The sequence below is a fragment of the Macaca fascicularis genome, chromosome 15 (genome assembly GCF_037993035.2).
Source record: "Macaca fascicularis isolate 582-1 chromosome 15, T2T-MFA8v1.1".
Taxonomy (NCBI): Eukaryota; Metazoa; Chordata; class Mammalia; order Primates; family Cercopithecidae; genus Macaca; species Macaca fascicularis.
Window position 1 is genome coordinate 107,082,250 of NC_088389.1, and position 20,923 is coordinate 107,103,172.

The 20,923-nt window shown below is 40.7% G+C and overlaps 1 protein-coding gene across 1 annotated transcript; it reads right to left on the minus strand.

Moving 5' to 3' along the window:
• Nucleotides 1-228: 228 nt before the first annotated feature.
• On the minus strand, nucleotides 229-8,328 carry RFK (riboflavin kinase). Its single transcript, XM_005581950.5, has 4 exons — nucleotides 7,886-8,328; nucleotides 6,201-6,352; nucleotides 3,257-3,359; nucleotides 229-2,233 (listed from the first exon to the last, which is right to left on the minus strand). Exons 1-4 carry the CDS (start codon nucleotides 7,986-7,988, stop codon nucleotides 2,103-2,105), a joined length of 489 nt encoding a protein of 162 aa, XP_005582007.1. The 5' UTR covers nucleotides 7,989-8,328; the 3' UTR covers nucleotides 229-2,102.
• Between the last annotated feature and the right edge of the window lie 12,595 nt (nucleotides 8,329-20,923).

Below are 20,923 nucleotides of genomic sequence, written 5' to 3' on the forward strand. Positions count from 1 at the left end.
GGACTTTAGTAGCGATGCCCTGTGAATGCTCTCCAAATAAACCTCAGTCACTGTGTTGCAGACATAAAACACAGGGGATCCTGAAGGCAAGGCCCTTTGTTGTAGAACTACAGCTGCCACCTATATCTTGCTCTTCAGGCAACTTAACACACTTAGAGTAGCAATCAGTCAATGAATTCGAAATACATAAAGTAAATGATTCAAGATGACACAGGGAAAGAAAAAATATCACTTAGTCAAAATTTATTTCAAGGCCTGAAAACATTCAGACTAATCAAAATGGTACTACTGTAACTTCTTATAACACATAATATAAAAGCTTTTGAAAAATATAGACACAACCCCTCAACAACACACTATCCGATTCTCAAAAGCAATGGCTATTTAACCAGATATAAAGGGACAATAACATATCAAAGAACTTTCACACACCTAAAGAGAGCATTCAGCAGCAAGCTAGTCAGACAACACAAACACAAATATTTTCACATTTCCCACGTTTGTTTTTAACTTTACTTCATAAAGCCACTGACGATTGAGGCTTCTTTCAAGTATAAGATTTCTAAAATTAAAAACTGTTTTTGACATATTTTTATAAAGAAATAAAAAGCAAACACAATCCAACTGTATTTATATGAGTCCCTCTTCTCCAACAGCTTTAGATGTTTTTCTGAATACTTTTTATACAAAATAAAGTATTTTTATTAAAATCAGTTCTAATTCATTTATGCAGATTAGGGGAAAATGATTCATAATAAATTAACTTTAACATTACCTTCTATCTGCTTCTACCTCTATCCTCCCCCATCACCACCAAATCTGTTGCTACAGTGAACAATGATGCAATGTACTGTTGAACAATGATGCAATCTGTAATCTGAATTTCCCACATATTAGTTAGTAGGAGGAAAAATCCACAGTATGAAGGCTATTAAACTAAAACTTTATGCTCTTCCCTCAAGCTGTAAGTACTCTTTAGACTAGCATTAAATTACATCGTGCATATACAACTACACCCGTTTAGATTTGCCTTGGAATATAATTAATTTCAAAGCCTTAAATATTAAAAATAATTTTATAACTATTTCATAGTTTGGCTCTTAAATAGTTTTGCTGGGGGTGGGGGAAACATTTTGTGTTCTTTAAGAAATTGATACATGTAAATGTGTTCACTTAAATCTAGAAAAAACCTAAGCATGAAGTCTGTTGTTTTGTTTTTCCTAAAAAAGGAAAAAAGAACAAAAGAAAAATGCTGAAAAACAAGAATATTTACTGTTAAAAAGAAGAAACATTATCCAGCAAAAAGGAGACATATCGATTTGAAAACACTTATTTTACTGTCTTCAACGGCAACAAAAAACAGATAGGCAGGGGAAGTCCAGAGGACTCAGAACTGAAGCAGCTCTATACAATAATGAAGGTGGTACAATGTGACTGCAAAGAAAATGACTACAACAAAATTTTATAAACATCTTCATGTTTGTAATGTATTAATGCCCAAAATACCAAAATACAAAGTCTGAGTTTCTTTCTCACAGGTTTATGATAAACCTTCTATTTAATGCATTTCCTTTTTTTTTTATTATAGAGATGGAGTCTCACTATGTTGCCCAGACTGGTCTTGAACTCATGAGCTCAAGCAATCCTCCCACCTCAGCCTCCCAAAGTGCTCGGATTGATTACAGGTGTGAGCCACTGCACTTGGCCTTAATGCATTTACTTTTATAAGCCTTCTCTGTTTAGAAGTACACATTATACAAGTACATATATGCTGGTATTTTACCATGAAAATTTTAATTTTCATCTCAAACTAGTGACTTGCCTTTTTACCCATACTTATACACATGTAATACCTTTCTAGTGGTACATTTTAATCAATATATATTCTTTAAATCTTGATTTTTAACTGAATCTTTTTCGTGCTATGACATGATGGCCTTAATTTAACAGTTGAAGCATGATATGGTAACTACGTTGTACTGTTCAAACTAATTCACAACTGTAGCAAAGTGTTTGATTTTTAGTATATAACCAAGACGAGGCTGGACAGTAATAAACACAGAAACACTAGAAAACAGTGAATGAATAAATATGATTTTTCATCAGTGGCCATTCATTATTTTGCTTTTAGAAACCTGGAAGAAATTGTCTTCTTTGACTTTCAAATGTTCTGGTAAATCTAGTTGTTTCTTAGCTTCTTCAATATCACCTTGAATTGCTGAAATAAGTGACTCTGCAGAGAGAATATACCAGGTAAAAATTATGAAAACCCGTTAACATACTCTTTACTACTCCTGTGTTTAGTCTCTCCTAAAAACTCACAGGCTGGCAGTATCTCTGGCACAGGGTAGATACCCAATAAATGTTCGTTCCATCACTCCTTCCAGGCCTAAGTCAATGGTACACAAAAGATATGTCCCTAGGCCAGACACAGTGGCTCACGCCTGTAATCCTAGTACTTTGGGAGGCTGAGGCGGGCAGATCACCTGAGGTGGTCAGGTGTTCAAGACCAGCCTGGCCAACATGGTGAAACCTGTCTCTACTAAAAATACAAAAATTAGCGAGGTGTGGCGGTGGGCGCCTGTAATCCCAGCTACTCAGGAGTCTGAGACAGGAGAATCACTTGCACCTGGGAGGTGGAGGCTGCAGTGAGAGGGGCCACTGCACTCCAGCCTGGGCAACAAAGAGCAAAACTCTGTCTCAAAAAAAAAAAAAAAGGTATGTCCCTAATCTTACAATTTAAGAGAAAGGCACAGGCATAAATGTACACCGCAAATATCAAATGGAGGAAAAAAGCATTCACTATTCTTTTTGGTTGGTATTTACACTTGTAAAAGAAACTTTATAACAGAGTTAAAACCATCACACTGCACTAATACATACCTGATAACATTTGTTTCAAATGTTCTCTGATTTATTACATCTCAAACTTCACGCATTTTGAAAGACTTCATTAACTTCATACTGCTGGAGAGAAGCAGCCAGCCTGCTAGGTTCGAAGCCAGGCTCCGTTATTTACTATGTGACTTTGAGAATGTTACCTCATCTCTCTGTGCCATTTCCTCATCTGACAAATAGGCAAAATAATCCCTCACAGGTGAAAGAAGATAAATTCATGTAAAGCACTTAAAACGGTGCCTGGCATATATTAAATGCTCAAATATTATCTGTCCTGCCATCATTATTACTGGTAGTAGTGGTAGAGGTACCTGTGGTAGCAGTAGTAATATTTAAGAAGATCAAAATAAGAACTTACCTAAAGAATCAAAGTTCTTTTCTGGTCTCAGGTAGCCAACAATGGCGACATTGAGGATTTCCCCATAGAAGTCTTCTTTGAAGGTATGCATGATATGTGTTTCCTATAGTCAAGACATGTCAGAAAGAGTGCTATCAGACTACAGTGTACTGAAATCTGAAATATATCTTCATATTTATGGTGAGTTAATTTAAATGAAACAATCAACACTCCTTAAACTTTTAAAGATTTAGCTTAAAATCTAAGTGCAGTTTTTCCTAAATTTTCCCAGCACTCCTGTTTGTGCCCCTATCTTATAAACATAACTGAGTGAGGTGGCAGTGTCTGGCATGATTTGCCATTACTTAAAAACAAACAAACAACAAAAAAAAAACTGACATGTATCCAAGAAGGTAAATATCTTATCAAGGTGAGAAACCAGGACACCAAAGAGGGAATGAGCAAAGTATTAAAAGACGGTACTACTAAACAACTAGTTGTAAGGTCAGGATTTGCACACCTCTGACACACAACACGTATGGAAACTTCAGAGTGTGGCAGAGCTGAGGAATGATGGGGCAGGAAAGCCATGTAGCTTCCTGATCAGGGAGTGAAGTGGCAAAAGGGTTCAGGGCACATTAAAGCAAAATGCTGCATGAAGTAGAAAGTGCCTCAGAAGCTAGTTCAGCTAAATCATCGGGGCAGTACCATGGTTAAGAGCACTGATTTACAGTCAAAAGTCTGGGTTCCCACACTTGGTTAACTGTATAACTAGCTTCCATGGGGCTCAGTTTTCTCATGTGTAATGGGCAGGAGGCGGTTTGAGTTAGAAGATACATAAAGTACACCATGGCTTTGGGGCCATAAACCAATATATCTGACGTGTATTCTTTCTTTTCAGTAAACATTTGAATAATAAAAAAGAAACTAAGATATGTAAGACCAGTCAGGCGCAGCGGGTCACGCCTGTAATCCCAGCACTTTGGGAGGCTGAGGCAGGAGGATCGCTTGAGCCCAAAAGTTTGAGACCAGTCTGGGTAACATGCAGAAACCTCATCTCTATAAAAAAAAATTTAAAATAGCCAGGCATGGTGGCACATGCCTGTGGTCCTTCCTAGCTACTCGGGAGGCTGTCATGGGAAGATCACTTCAACCCAGAAAGTTGAGGCTGCAGTGAGCTGAGACTGCACCATTACACTGCAGCCTGGGTGGCAGAGCAAGACCCTATCTGAAAAAACAAAACAAAACAAAACAAAACTCTGTTCTTCAACACACCATTGAGTTAAAAAAAAAAAAAGCAACACACAATGAAAGCAATTTGTAATATAATACACAGTTCCAACAAAGGAAGTGAACCTAGATATGTTACTAAGAACTTATTTAAGGTAAGATAACACATTTTTTTTTTTCTTTTTAAAGGGCAAAGGTCTGGCACAGGCACTTTATAGATGTGTGTTACTGGCAAAGGCAAGCAAAAGTTCAATTTTCCGCTGGTAAGGTACGCCTGTGTTTCAAATTCAATTTTTCCTAACACTCAAAAGGCATTCATTCCTTAACTGGCTGTATAATAACATTTTTGTTATCTGAGTAGCTAAAGACAAATTAGTTATGGGCTATTGGTCCCCTCCCCTTCTTTTCCTTCCTCATTCAATAGAATGGTATTTTGTGATCTTTCTATTGTTTTCCTTGTCTCCAAAAAATAATTTTCAAATCATTAATATTCAAAAATAACTGAAATACTCAGGAAAATGTTAAGTAGTTCTGGGTCATTACTATTGCTTATGCCAGCATTTAGCTCTGTAGTTTTCCAGCAGTGACACACTTCACTTCTATTAACTCCACACAGAACAAAATGTAGCTTAACTGTAATTTGTTTTTGCCACACATTTGAGCTGACAAAAGATTCAGCCAAATCTAACAGATAAAACACTGAAGTTGTGGGGTCCTGTAAAAAGAGTAGGGCAGAAAAGTATACCCTCAGGTGGTTTAAAAAGGAAAAAGAAAAGCACCACTGTGGGACTGTATCAATAAGCGCCATCCACCATTCACGTAGTAACCTGTTTTATCTTAAGAGGGTGACCAAGTAATTGATGCATGAAGTAAACGGTGAATGAAGTGCATTAATTGTGGCAAGCTCAATTTTATGAAACAGGCTTTTAAATCATTTTTATCTTTGGTAAAGTGAGTCTTTCATAGACAGCAATTATCAAAGTCAGTATTATCATTTTGGTTTGTAACTCCACTCTTCATTTTCTACATAAGTTAAAAAATAAATGCATAAAAAAAACAATCATTAATCTTTGTTATTTGGTACCACAATGTATAAGGATGTAATCTGAGCTGGATGCAGGCAGTGGCATGCACCCATAGTTCCAGCTCTCTGGAGGCTGAAGGAGTAAGATCACTTGAGCCCACGAGTTTGAAGTTACAGTGTGCTACAACCTGGCCTGTGAACAGCCACTGCACTTCAGTCTGGGCAACACAGTGAGCCCCCATCTTAAAAAAAAAAAAAAAAAAAAGATGCAATTTGTGAGTTCTGTGTGCTATTGAAATTAAGTTGGTATAAACTTTTAGAATTTCAGGATGTTAAATATAAACCCCATGGTAACCACAAAGATAGTATCTATAGAAATACACAGAAAGCAATGAGAAAGGAATTAAAATGTCACTACAAAACAAAAAAGCACACTACCACAAAAGGCAGTAATAGAGGAAATGAGGGACATAAAAGTTATAAGGCATGTAAAAAACAAAGAGCAAAACAGTAGATGTCCCTCCTTATCAGAAATTACTTTAAATGTAAATGAGTTAAACTCTCCAATTAAAAGGCAGAGATTGCCCAAAATTCCAGTATTTGAACTATGCTGTGATTACCATTGATAAGCTATTTCTGCAACGAATACTGCAGTATATTACTCTACGTCATCATACCATTTTCAGTTACAGAGCAAAATATAATGCTTACCATAGACTTCTTCGTATTCTTGTAATATGGGTTCCATCCTATGCTCACCACCATCTTATGGACATCTCCACTTCCAACACTGGCCCAACCATAGTAAATGCCAGTGGATATATCAGCTGGAAGATTATCTACTACTTGCTCAGGAAAATTAGCTAAACAACAGAAGAAAATATTTTGAGTCTTACAAATTTTGTATTAAATGTCTGTAGCCGAGTGCAATGGCTCATGCCTGTAATTCTAGGACTTTAAGAGGCCAAGGCAGGAGACTCATGTTGAGCTCAGGGGTTTGAGACCAGCCAGGGTAACATAGCGAGATCTTGTCTCTACTAAAAAATTAAAAAATTAGCTGGGCAAGGTGGCCTGCACCTATAGTCTAAGCTACCAGAGAGGCTGAGGCAGGAGGATCAGTTGAGCCCCACAGATGGAGGCTGCGGTAAGCTATGATCGCACCACCACTGCACTCCAGCCTGAGTGGCAGAGCCAGACTCTGTCTCAAAATAATAATAACAAACAAACATCTGTAAAAATCACATGCAAGGCTAATGTAAATCATTACATTCACAAAACTCCTACAACTTTGCCTATAATTATCAATCCCATCCTTACATTTTCCGGCTCAGATTTCCCTCTCATATTTATGTGGATAGGTTATGAATAAAGTACCAGGTAAGTATATAAAGCTCTCCAAAAAAAGCCATACTCTGAGTAGTAGGCAAAAAACAAGTACCAGAGTAGATGGATTTTTTTCAGATCTGTTCTTTCCTAACCAGGTACTGAATCACTTGAAAAGTTTTTTTTTTTTTTTTTTTTTTTTTGAGACGGTGTCTCACTCTGTCACCCAGGGCTGGAGGGCGGTGGCACGATCTCACCTCACTGCTGCCTCCCTCTCCCGGATTCAAGCGATTCTCCTGCCTCAGGTTCCAGAGTAGCTGGGATGACAGGCACGCGCCACCATGCCCGGCTAATGTTTGTATTTTTAGTAGAGACGGGTTTTTACCATGTTGGCCAGGCTGATCTCGAACTCCTGACCTCAGATGATCCGCCCGCCTCGGCCTCCCAAAGTGCTGGGATTATAGGCGTTGGCCACCAAGCCCGGCCAACGTTTCTTATTTTTGAAATACACAAGCTCAAGGCTGACTTAATAAGTAAAGACGCAGCCCTGGCATGTATTTCTAAGGATGAATTACAGTCAGGTCTCAATTATTGAAATTAAGGTAGACCGACCAAGAAGATTAGCTGACTCTCATTCAACTACCAATGTTATCATTTGGACACCACATGATTACAAATTAAAAACAAAACCACCTAAGAGCCGGTTTGCGAGTTCAGCCGATCTGGCCCACGATTCGTCTCTAATGGACAAGACAAGCGTCATGCTTGACCAGCTGTACCTTGGCTGGCCAGAGAGGCGTGAACCACGGATCCCGCGATTCAACTCCGGCTTCCCGCTCTCACCACCCCTCAACCCCGTCCCCGCGGAGCTCGGAGCCAGAAGCAGGGACCAGCTCCCTCAACCTGGCCAACGGTCCTCCGCCGCAGACAAGGGGATCCCGGAGGAGGAAGGAAGGATGTCCCCTTTGCCCGCGGTCCGGAGGCCCCACGACCCAGTCCCGAGTCCCCGGCTGCAGTCTCTCCCCGCTCCCCACGTGACCCGGCCCGGGGGACTCTGGCCGCCCTGCTCTCACCTGTGGGGATGCCCAGCTGCTTGGAGCCGCGGCCGAAGCCCCGCACCACTTGGCCCCGGCAGAAGTAAGGCAGATGCCTCATAATGCAGTCTGCTCGGGGCATGGGCTGCGGCCCGGTCTGCGCGTCCTGCGGAGCCGCCGTCGACGCGGTGCCCAGACCCCGGACCAGTCGGGGGGCAGAAGCGTGAGCTCTGCCTGCCGCGGGGGCGCAGCAGGGGCCGCACTACGCCGACCACACGCGGCGGCGGATCCCTGATGCCGTCGACCCAACAAATGCCGCCCGGCAACTCAAAAGCTGCGTCTCCGCTGGCTGGCAGCTGAGACAGCCGAAGTAAGTGCCGGGTGTGGGCGGGGTGTGGGGAGGGGGCGGCCCGACGCCCAAAGCCGGCCTCCGCGCTGCCGGCGTGCGCTCGCTTCCTCAGCCCAACTCCTCGAGCCCGCTCGGCTTCCGTAGCCCCGCCCCCACCAAGAGCCCCGCCCGCCCGCCGCTGCCGCGCCCCGCGGCGCCCAAGGTCAATATCCCGGGCTTCGTTTCACCCTCAGGCAATGGGAACTAATGTGGAAACCCGGTTTTCAACCTGCGAGCTGCGAAAGCACCATTCTCGAACAATTCTGTTTTGTTTTGTTTTTTTCTCCTTCCTCCTCTTCATAACAATCCGGAAGCCAAAGCGAGACGCTCTTTAGTTTCTTGGCAACCGCTGGATTGAACGTCAGGCATCACTCGTTCCTTTCGCCCTTTAAGTATTTATTAAAGCTCCAAAATTCAGCTCAAAGATCGCCTCTTCACAGAGGCTTTTCCTGGCCGCCCTACCGGAAGTGGTCGTCCTCCTCCGGGACCATTGACCACGTTCTGGAGTTACTAATATATTCGAATGTAAGCTCCAGGGCAGCAGTCCCTGTCTGTGACGCTGATAACCCCAGTTACCGAGATGGGCGGTGACTGTCCCCTCCAGGCTGTCTCCTTGACAACTTCACAAGCCGGATAACAGGCCGTCCCGCTACTGCAATGCAAATAGAGGCCTTCAGACCCTCGGAGCTGTAAACACGCACGCTCCTGGGGAAGTAGCTCTGGGCTCACTCACAGGAAAAGCAGGGTGCAAGGTTATTAAGAAGGTGCATCCTCTTACCTCTCAAAGACAAAGAAGTTTTTAAATTTATTTTTAAAATTTTTAATCAATGGAATCCAGAGAAGTTGGTTTTTTTCTTTTTTGGTCTATACGTTTGTATACAATTCTGTCCAGACCATGTAGTCTCTTTCTACCTTACATGTATGTATCTCTGTTAATATTTACCTGATATTAAATTTATGTTCTAGGCCAGGCGCGGTGGCTCACGCCTGTATTCCCGGTAGTTTGAGAGGCCGATGGGGGAGGATTGACTGAGCCCAGGAGATCGAGGCTGCGGTGAGCTATGATCACGCCACTGCACTCCAGCCTGGGTGACACAGTCAAAGAACTAGAGAAGAGGAAGGAAGGGAGGGAAGGGAAAGGAAAGGGGAAGGGAAAGTGAAAGGGAAGAAAAGGAAAGGGAAGGAAAGGGGAGAAGGACCCAAAGAAGCAGTTATGGTTGGTTACTTATCTATACGGAACTAAACAAAGAATAATGAGAATAACGATAATAGTAATACCGGTAGTAACAGTAGTAATAGCAAGTTGTGAAAAGCAATTAAATTATCTGGAGACGCTTAAGAGTTATTTTAGCAAGGTCTGTACAGGATTCTCTCACTCTTGACTCCCGTCCTTAATAAGAATGTTGCATTCCTTCTAATATAGGGAGGATGTCTTTCACATGGTAATTTCATCTGCTTCTAAGAAATAGAAAAGAGGTCAGAATGATTTTTTTGTATCTACTGTTTTTCAAGTGCTTTTAATGCAAAGTAGTCAATATGCAAGAATGGCATATTTTTAACTTCATCAGCAGTGATATACCAAATAAGAAAAGCCTGGAGGTGAGAACTTGATAAATCATCCCTGGGTCTTACTCCACTAAGCCCTGGGTTGCAAGAAGGTATGAGAATTAAATGAGATAAAATAATTAAATGAGTCATAGGAGGTAAATGAGGAGTGGTGGTTTTAAGAATAGAGAAAATGCTAAGGATTTTTCTCACTGTCTCGTGTAATCCTCTCATCAGCTTTGTTGGAAAGCATTAACCTAAACGTATAAAAAGGACGGGGAGTGGTGGCTCACACCTGTAATCCCAGCACTTTGGGAGATCCAAGGCAAGCAGATTCCTTGAGCCGAGGAGTTCAAGACCAGCCTGGACAAAATAGGGAGACTTCCGTCTATACAGAAAATTTTTAAATAAAAATAAGAAAGAAAGAAAAAGAGAAAAAAGAAAAGAAAAGAAACAATAAAAAGAAAAGAAAGAAGAAAGAAAAGAAGAGGAGAAAGTAAGAAAGAAAATTTTAAAAATCAGCCAGGGCCTGGCACAGTGGCTCATGCCTGTAATCCCAGCACTTTGGGAGGCTGAGGCCAGTGGATCACTTGAGCTCAGGAGTTAGAGACCAGCCTGGGCAACATGGTGAAACCCAGTCTCTACAAAAAATACAAAAATTAGCCAGGAATGGTGGCACTCGCCTGTGGTCCTAGATTTACCAGAGGCTGAGGCACGAGAGTCGCTTGAACCTGGCGGCAGTTGCAGTGAGCTGGAGATCACGCCATTGCACTCCAGCCTGGGCGACACAGCGAGACTGTCTCAGCCAGGTGGTGGTGGCTCGTGCCTATAGCCCCAGCTACTTGGGAAACTGAGGAGTGAGGATCGCCTGAGCCCCGGAATCTGAGGCAGCAGTGAGCTGTGATTGAACCATTGCACTCCAGCCTAATGACAAAGCGAGACACAATCACTAAAAAATAAATAAATAGGCCGGGCGCAGTGGATCTCGCCTGTAATCCCAACACTTTGGGAGACCGAGGCAGGGGGATCACCTGAGGCCAGGAGTTCAATACCAGCCTGGCCCACGTGGCAAAACCCCCGTCTCTACTAAAAATACAAAAATTAGCCAGGCATGGCAGTGAACGCCTGTAATCCCAGCTACTCGAGACGCTGGGGCGGAAGAATCTCTTGAACCCAGGAGGCGGAGGTTGCAGTGAGCTAAGATTGTTCCATTGTACTCCAGCCTGAGTGACAGAACAAGACTCCTTCTCAACAAAAATAAATAAATAAATAAATAAGGAGAGACTTGTAGAATGTTTAAGATGGAACAGTCAGGCTCCAATCTTTAAAACTACCATTTACATGTCAAGTCATATGGGTAATTATTGTGTAATCAACATAGGATATAGAAGAAAGAATTATTATTATTATTTTTTAAATTATTTATTTATTTATTTGTTTTTTGCCAGAGTCTCACTCTGTCACCCAGGCTGGAGTGCAGTGGTGCGATCTCGGCTCACCGCAACCTCCACCTCCCAGGCTCAAGCGATTCTCCTGCTGCAGCCTCCCGAGTAGCTGAGACTACAGGTGTACACCACCATGCCCGGCTAATTTTTGCATTTTTAATAGAGACAGGTTTTCATCATGTTGGCCAGGCTGTTCTGCAACTCCTGGCCTCAAGTGATTCGCCTTCCTCGGCCTCCCAAGAAGGAAGAATTCTGATCATTTTCTACCACTGCTCAATAGCATTCAATGGCTCCTCCCCTCTGAAGAATAAACCCTCCAAGAATTGTACTTCTCTTTTTTTTTTTTTTTTTTTTTTTCGAGACGGAGTCTCGCTCTGTCGCCCAGGCTGGAGTGCAGTGGCGTGATCTCGACTCACTGCACGCTCCGCCTCCCGGGTTCGTGCCATTCTCCTGCCTCAGCCTCCGGAGTAGCTGGGACTACAGGCGCCCGCCACCGCGCTCGGCTAATTTTTTTTTTTTTTTTTTTTTTTTTTTTTTTTGTATTTTTAGTAGAGATAGGGTTTCACCATGTTAGCCAGGATAGTCTCGATCTCCTGACCTCGTGATCCGCCCATCTCGGCCTCCCAAAGTGCTGGGATTACAGGCGTGAGCCACCGCGCCCGGCCGAATTGTACTTCTAAGAACTCCCATCAAGTATTTAATCTGTTGATCAAAGCAGACCCCTCCACCTTGCTTCAGAGGCCAAAGAATATGCTTCAAATAATTTTTATTATTTTTCTTATTCATTTGACTCCCAAAGTATGCTACCTAGCATAAATCTAGAGTTAAAAATGTATGTATCTTTGCCAAACTTAACTGCTTTTAACCAAGGAAGTATTCTAAAATATGCTTTTTATTTCCCCCTCTGAACTGCACTTACACATCCTTTCATCTGCCTGTAAGGAAAGACTCCACATCTCTGGTTTAAGTTGTCTCTGTAGAAAGAAGGATCACAAATGAGACTAAAGAGAAAGTAGAACTGGCAACTTGTGAAGGAAAAGAAGGCCCACTCTAAGTAAGCAATAAAAAATGACCCACTCTAAGTAAGCAATAAAAAATGAATCTGAAGAATTCTTAAAATTCAGCAATAAGAAAATAAGCAACTCAATTTAAAAATGAGCAGAAGATCTGAGTAAGCATATGAAAAGATGTTCAACATCATATATCATGAGGGAAATACACATTAAAACAACAGTGAGATACTACTATATACCAATCAGAATGGCCAACATTCAGAACACTGACAACACCAAATGCTGGCAACGATGCAGAGCAACAGGAACTTTCATTCATTGTTGGTGGGAATACAAAAATGGTACCGCCCCTTGGAAGACAGTATGGCAGTTTCTTATAAAACTAAACATACTTTTACTGTATTATCCAGAAATTGTGCTCACTTATATTTAATCAAATGAGGTGAAAACTTTTGTCCACACAAAAACCTATTTGTTTTTACCCCAATCTATTTTTATTCCTACTCCCACTGAATGCAAATGGAACAGATGAATGGATGTTTTGTTTCTATTTTATTTTATTTTTATTTTGTTTCGCATGGATGTTTATAGCAGCTTTATTCAGAATTGCCAAAACGTGGAAGCAGGTGAGACGTCCTTCAATAGGTGAATGGATAAACAAACTGTTGTGTATTCATATAATGCCATACTATTCTGTACTAAAAAGAAATGAGCTATCAAGCCACAAAAAGACATAGAGGAAACGTAACTGCATATTACTAAGTGAAAGAAGCTGGTCCGAAAAGGCTACATACTGCATGATTCCAATTATATTACATTCTGGATAAGGCAAAACTATGGAGACAGTAAACAGATCAGTGGTTACCAGGGTTTGGGGAAGTTGGAGGTAGGAGGAAGGGATGAATGTGAAGCACAGGGGATTTTTAGGGCGGTGAAACTATTCTGCATGATACTGTCCTCATGAATATATGACATTATGCATGTATCGAAACCCATAGAACTATACAGCAACAGCAGTTGCCAACCTAAAACTGCTCTAAATAGTAGAGTCTATTAGTTTTTGAATAATTAATCTAAAAATTGCTAACTTGGAGTCTGACATCAAGGTTCACACCTTCCACACCTAAATAGTTACCAAGTCTCTCCCAATCCATTTTTACCCCTCCTCCCACTGAATGCAAGTCATGACCTCTTACCTGCACAGGTGTAGCCAACTCTCCATTCTCCCAGCCTTAGATTTGACACCAGTCTCTCTCAACCGCTTTTTCATGCTGCAATAACCTTTCAAATGCCAATCTGATAACATCACACTAAAAGTCATGTTGTGCTTCCCCTTGTCTTAGGATCAGTCTAAACTAAACCATTGTTCACAGATTCTCCCTATCACACCCCACAGCTCCTGCCTCTAAAATCTCTACCCAGAAGCCCTAGGGAACTTTTCCAGTTCCTCTAACTCACTCTTTGGACTTCGTATAAACAGACTTCCTAGCATGAGACAATGCTACCAGTAGACCAGAGAGCAAGAGAACCCTGTGAGTTAGGTATGCTTGACAATGCCTTCCAGAGAGGTGGGACTTAAGCTGGAGCCTTGGGGCATGTGTGAATCCACTAAACAGAGAAGAGGAAAGAAAAGTGTCTGGCTAGGGAGAGTTCCTGTGATCATATTTCCAAGAAAGGGATGTGCAATAAACAAGCCAGAACTACTGAACTCTACTGAGAGGTGATAGAGCTTAGTAGTAGGTAAGAGGGACTCTGGCTCTTACACCAGTTTCCTGTCTGTGAGAAAGGAATAATCACCATAGCACCTCATAAAGCATTTGAAAGATTTAAGACTTAATGCATGTGAAGCAACTAAATCAGTGTGTAACGTGTAGTAAGCCTTCTGTATTGGCTATTATGATGATGATTACCTGATGATCTGTTATAGAAAATTCATTGTAACCAGACTACAGTCCAAATAAGCTTGGCTGAGTATAAGTGTCTTCAGAATTCTACCTTGGAAAACAGACATGTAAAATTCCACATAAAAGCCCAATATAGAAAATAAATAATGTTTTATTTATTTATGTATTTACATATTTATTTTAGAGATGGGATCTTGCTATGTTGCCCAGTCTAGAGTGCAGTGGCTATTCACAGGCAAACTCATCGCACGCTACAGCCTTGAAATCCTAGAATTAAGCCATCTGCCTGCCTCAGCTTCCTGCATAACTGGAACTACAGGTGTACAATGCCATGCCATACAAACAAGTGTTATAACCACAAATGTATTTGTGGTTTAAACTCACAAAATTTACTACATATAGTATATATTTACTCAATAAGAACACATTAATGAAGTTTACAGTGTAAAGAAAGAAAACTAATATTTTTTCCTCACCCCTAATGCATTCTTAGAAGGGACCCCCGTAACAAAAAACAGAATAACAAAGTAAGAGCAAAAACAAATATTTATTATCATGTATATTTTATACGTATACAGGAGATGCCCAGGGAATGAATAATTCTCAAAGAGGTGACTCAGACCTCTAGCTTATATAAACTTCAATAAAGAACATTAAGGCCCAGCACAGTGACTCACTGCTATAATCCCAGCACTGTGGGAGGCTGAGGCCAGAGGATCCCTTGAGCCCAGGAGGTCGAGGCTGCAGTGAGCCATGATCATGCCACTGCACTCCAGCCTAGGTGACAGAGTAAGAGCCTGTCTCAAACAAACAAACAATCAAAAAACACACTAAATTTCTAAATTTAGTACAAGACAGAGGAAAAGAACTTTGAATCTCTAGAGGTGGCAAATTGTGGGAAGGCAAAATAATGGTAGATGAAGTCCACTTAGCAACGCTTATTAATGTAGATTCCTCTTGTGCCATCTCCAGCCAGATGAGGGCTAAAGTTATCTTCAGTGGTTAACTTTTGTCCTTCCAGGTAGAGGGGGAAGAAGGGCACCTTTGTCTTAGTAAATCTGTGTCCTGCCACTAGGTAAAAAGAGGAAGGGCAGAGAGCTTTCATATATCTGCTTCCTCCCCCTTGCTCTTAGCTTAAAACATTTTATGTCAAAGAGGCATGTTTTTTGGTTAACACATCTGGTTTTCCTTCAACACTCTCAACGACATCCAAATTTGGTTCTTATCACTGTTTGTACTATTTTATCATATTAAATTCAGAAAATGTATTTTAAAAAAACGTTTTGAAAACTAAATTCATAAAAGACATTTTTAAATAAAATGTGGTTTGAATATTTAGAACCTTTTGTAGCAACACAGATTGTAAATTACTCATCTGGTCTAACATTGTTATTTTGCACCAAAAAAGCAGACTGAACGTACGACCTGCTAAACCCAAAAGAAGACAGACAGTCTACAAAATGCTGAGAAACCATCCATCCCTTTGACAATGGACCTAAGATCACCTTTTCTGGAAGAGTTAAGTGATCAGGTCTGTCTGCTATATGCAGCTATTCATAATAACCCATAATGAAATGTTTATTTGGCTGATTTTTTTTTTTTTTTTTTTTTTTTGAGACAGAGTCTCACTCTGTTGCCCAGGCTAGAGTGCAATGGCATGATCTCAGCTCACTACAACCTCTACCTCCTGGGTTCAAGCGATTCTCCTGCCTCAGCATCCTGAGTAGCTGGCATTATTACAGGCATGTGCCACCACGCCAGGCTGATTTTGGTATTTTTAGTAGAGACAGGGTTTCACCATGTTGGCCAGGCTGGTCTTGAACTCCTGACCTCGTGATCTGCCAGTCTGGGCCTCCCAAAGTGCTGGGATTACAGGCGTGAGCCACCATGCCCAGCCCAGATTGTTTAATAAATATACCACACATATGGAAATGGAAAGTTGTCAATAGTACTAATAAATAATTCTTATTCTTGTATGGAATGTAAACCAAATTTTGTCAACTTCTACCCACATGAGACATTAAAAATATCTCTGGAAAATTAGATTCTAATGTCAGGTCAAGCCTGAAAACCAAGAGCTTACCTAAAATATCAAATGTTTTAGAGAAAGGTATTCCTTCCTTCATCTATTCATTCACTGGCTGCTTTAATAGGGTCCAGTCCAAATCAAGGGTGTGATGATTACTAATTTTTAAAAATCTATACTCCATAAATATTTGAGTACCTACTGTTCCTTGTGTATTTCCCGTATGGATTTTTTATTTTTGTTTTTTGTTTTTGCAATGAGCAAAAATTGCTTGTATTACGGGGGAAAAACTATGCAAATACAATGTTAAGTTCTCACCACCAAAATCAAAAGCACTACGAGAATTTCATTCCTCATGCATCCACAAGGTGGCATATTACAATTTTGCTTTTTACTGACATGAACCTAGAACTGCGGTGACACGTGAAGTAAGAACTGCAAATGGAAAATGAAAGTTAGGGAATGAGGTTCATCAGGCCCTGTGCTAGACACGGGAGGATTCTGTACTCAGAAATGTTTGGCTTGCTCATTGCTTCATGTGCTTGGATTTGGTTCTTTGGTGAAGCATGGCTGTTGTATTCTACCTTCTTCCTCAATCACAAAAGATAAAAAGACTGTCTTAATTTGGAAAGTTAATGTTTTTTGGTGCTTCCTCTGAATATATATATATTTCACTATAGAAGAATAAAATGGAGAAAGAGAAAAAGGAGGAGAAGAGCACCTAGAATTATAGATAGAAGAATTCAGACTTCTTTCCCATTTAAAAAAATGTTTTTTATTATACATATGGTGCAATGATGGTATAGGAGATAAAGATGCTAAAAATTTCTGGGACGAGAGAGAAGAAAAACTTTCTAACACTGGACTGTTTTCATAATAATGAGTAAATACGTCTGAGATTCTGGAGATGAACTTTCACCTCTGTTCAGAATAATACTCCTTTTAAGGCACGATTTACTGATTGTGAAATTAACCATTCTTTAGTGTCCATGACAGGTGTCTGACTTGTGTTCTCTCAAATTCATGATACCTTTGGCATGTGACCGCCATGGCAAAAATATAGGTGTTACCAACAGTAATTACATATTTAATTATTTCAGTTTGTCTTCAAAATTACTGGTGTTTTCCTCCTTTTTTCTCACAATGGCGATATAACATTTTAGGAACTTTTTTTAATTTTAGAAATTTTTTCTGTCCAATATGTAAAATAATACAGTTACATAGAAAATTGGTCTAATCTGCCGGGCCGTCAGCATGGACTATATATTTAGAAGATGAAAAACAAAAGTGTATCATGGGGGGGGTGGTATAGATTGGAAAATTATTACCAGTTGAATAAAAAATAGTAGGGTAAATTAAAAATGCTCGCAAATACTTTTTCACTCCTTTTATTGAGGGGGGAAGCCCATTTCCTCTCCCCATTAAAACTGACCTGATTGTGAAATTTGACCAATAAAATTTGATAGAAGTGATGTCGTGTAACTTCAGAGGTGTACTTACAGAGATCTGCAGCAACTCTGTGATAGGCTTTGAACGCTCTCTGTTAGAAGCTGGGCATGATATAAGTCCAGCTACCCTTCTAGAGAAAGAGATATGAAGAGAGGCCTGAAGTATCCTGGACATTTCAGTCTCAAATGAGCTCCCGGAAGAAATACCACGCAGGTGAGCCCCAGGCAAACCAGAAAATAATTTGAAATAACAGATTATTTTAAGTCATCAGTTTTTTTTGTTGTTGTTATTGTTTGGGGGTTTTTTTTTTCTTTTTTTTTAAACAGGGTCTTGCTCTGTGGCCCAGGCTGGAGAGCAGTGGCGCGACCTCAGCTCTCTGCAATCTCCACCTTCCAGGTTCAAGATTCTCTTGCCTCAGCCTCCAGAGTAGCTGGGATCACAGGCGCACACCACCACACCTGGCTAATTTTTGTATATTTTTCTAGAGATGGGATTTTACCATGTTGACCAGGCTGGTCTCGAACTCCTGGCCTCAGATTATCCACCCCCCTCAGTCTCCCAAAGTGCTGAGATTACAGGCATGAGCCACCAGACCCAACCCAAGTCATCAAATTTTGAGGTGGTTTGTTCTACAAAAATAGTCAAACCAGCTAGTGAGCTCTGTTTTGCCAATACTTTTTTCCTTTAAATAGACTTTTTTTAAAAAGCAGCTTTAGGTTCACAGAAAAATTGAGAAGTACAGAAAGTTCCCGTATACTTCCTGACCTTCAACACACACACACACACAGCCTCCCTCACTATAGACATCCTGCACTAGGCACTAGAATGTATATGTTACAACTGATATACCTACATTGACGCATTATCACCCCAAGTCTGTAATTTACATGAGAGTTCACTCTTGGAGTTACACATTCTATGGGTTTGGACAAAGGAATACTAACCTGTATCCAACATTATCATATCATACAAAGTATTTTCACTGCCTTAAAAATCCTCTGTGCTTTGCTTATTCATCCCTCCCTCACCCCTAATCCTTGACAACCACTGATCTTTTTACTGTCTTCATAGTTTTGCTCTTTCCACAGTCACATATAATTGGAATTATAAAGGATGTACCATTTTCAGACTGCCTTCTTTCACTTAAAAATATGCAGTCAAGGTTCCTCCACATCTTCATGGCTTGATGGCTCATTTACTTTTAGTATAGAATAATATTCCATTGTCTGTATGTATCACAGTCTATTTTCCTATTCAAGGACGTCTTGATTGCTTCCAAGTTTTGGCAATTCTGAATATAGCTGCTCTAAACATCAATCTGCAGGTGCTTGTGTGAATATAAGTTTTCAACTAATTTGGGTAAATACCAAAGAATACAATTGCTGGATCATATGGTAAGAGTATCTTTAGTTTTATAGGAAACTGCCAAACTGTATAACAAAATGACTATACCATTTTGCATTTCCACCAGCAATGAAGGAGAGCTCCTGTTGCTGCACATCCTTGCCAGCATTTGGTGTCGTTAGTGTTCTGGATTTGGGACCTTCCAATAGGCCTATAGTAGTAATTTGCATTTCTCTGATGACATATCATGTGGAGCATCTTTTCATATGCTTATTTGCCATCTGTATATCATCTTTGGTGAAGTGTCTGTTCAGGTCTTTTGCTCATTTAAAAACATCAGACCAGTTGCAGTGGCTCATCCCAGCACTTTGGGAGGCCAAGGTGAGAGGACTGCTTGAGCCCAGGAGTTCAAGACAGCCTGGGCAACACAGTGAGACCTTATATCTACAAAAAAAATTTTAAAAATTAGCTGGGCATGGGTGATGCATGCCTGTAGTTCCAGCTACTTGGGAAGCTGAGGTAGAAAGATCACTTGAGCCTGGGAGATCAAGGCTACAGTGAGCTATGATTGTGCCACTGCACTCCAGCCTAAGCAACAGAGCAAGACCCTGTCTCAAAAAAATAAATAAATAAAAAGAAAGAAAGAAAAGAAAAGAAAAAATGAAAAAGAAAAAAGAACAAATCGGCCAGGCGCGGTGGCTCAAGGCTGTAATCCCAGCATTTTGGGAGGCCAAGGCGGGAGAGTCACAAGGTCAGCAGTTCAAGACCAGCCTGTTCAATATGGTGAAACTCTTTCTCTACTAAAAATACAAAAATTAGCCAGGCGTGGTGGTGTGCACCTGTAGTCTCAGCTACTCAGGAGGCTGAGGCAGGAGAATTGCTTGAACTCAGGAGGCAGAGGTTGCGGTGAGCCAAGATTGTACCACTTTGCTCCAGCCTGGGCAACAGAGCAAGACTCCATCTGAAAAAAAGAAAAAATCATCACGTTGTTCACTTTCTTCTTGTTGAGTTTTAAGAGTTCTGGCCAGGCACAGTGACTCATGCCTGTAACCCCAGCACTCTGGGTGGCTGAGCTGGGTGAATCACTTGAGACCAGGAGTTCAAGACCAGCCTGACCAACATGGCAAAATCCAGTTTCTATTAAAAATACAATAATTAGCTGGGCATGGTGGCACACACCTGTAATTCCAGCTACTCAGGAGGCTGAGGTGCCAGAATCATTTGAACCCCAAAGGCAGAGGTTGCAGTGAGCTGAGATTGTGCCTCTGCACTTCAGCCTGGGCAGCAGAGCGAGACGCCATCTCAAAAAAATAAAATAAAAAGTCATTCCCATACACAAGGTCATCTAGATTTTCTCCTGTGTTATCTTCTAGGAATTGTATAGTTTTGCATTTTACAAAATGATCCATTTTGAGTTCCTTTTTTTTTTTTTTTTTAGTTTCTGGGTCAGTATTCTCTATTGCCACACTGTACTGCACTGTATTTACACTTCAAATTTCTAAAATAGCGTTTGTATATTATAATAGTTATTTTTCTCATTTTGAACTAATTTTGGGGATGAGTACAAGGTCTATGTCTACATTCTTTTTTTTTTCTCCTGCATGTAGATGTACAGTTGTTCCCGCAGCATTTCTTGAACAGACTCTTGTCCATTTTCTCCTTTGCTCCTTTGTGAAAGATCAATTCACTATATTTATTTGAGTCTATATCTGCTGCTCTGTTCTGTTCCATTGATCTGTTTGTCCACTCTTTCATCAACACTACTAAGTCTTGATTACTTCATAGTAAATCCTGTAGCTTTATGGTAAATCCTGAAGTCAGGTAGTGTCAGTCCTCTGACTAACACTCATGCATGATTATGTTGGCTATTCTGGGTCTTTTGTGTCTCCATATAAACTTAAGAATCAGTTTGTCAGTATCACAAAATAACTTGCTGGGAATTTGGTTGGTATTGTGTTGAATC

Excerpts from the sequence above, each read along its gene's own strand:
- RFK (XM_005581950.5), bottom strand. The coding sequence starts at position 7,988 with ATGCCCCGAGCAGACTGCATTATGAGGCATCTGCCTTACTTCTGCCGG. Across the intron at positions 6,353-7,885 it reads GCAGCTGGGCATCCCCACAG|CTAATTTTCCTGAGCAAGTA; the intron begins GTGAGAGCAGGG and ends TCTGTTGTTTAG. Across the intron at positions 3,360-6,200 it reads AGAATACGAAGAAGTCTATG|GAAACACATATCATGCATAC; the intron begins GTAAGCATTATA and ends TCTTGACTATAG.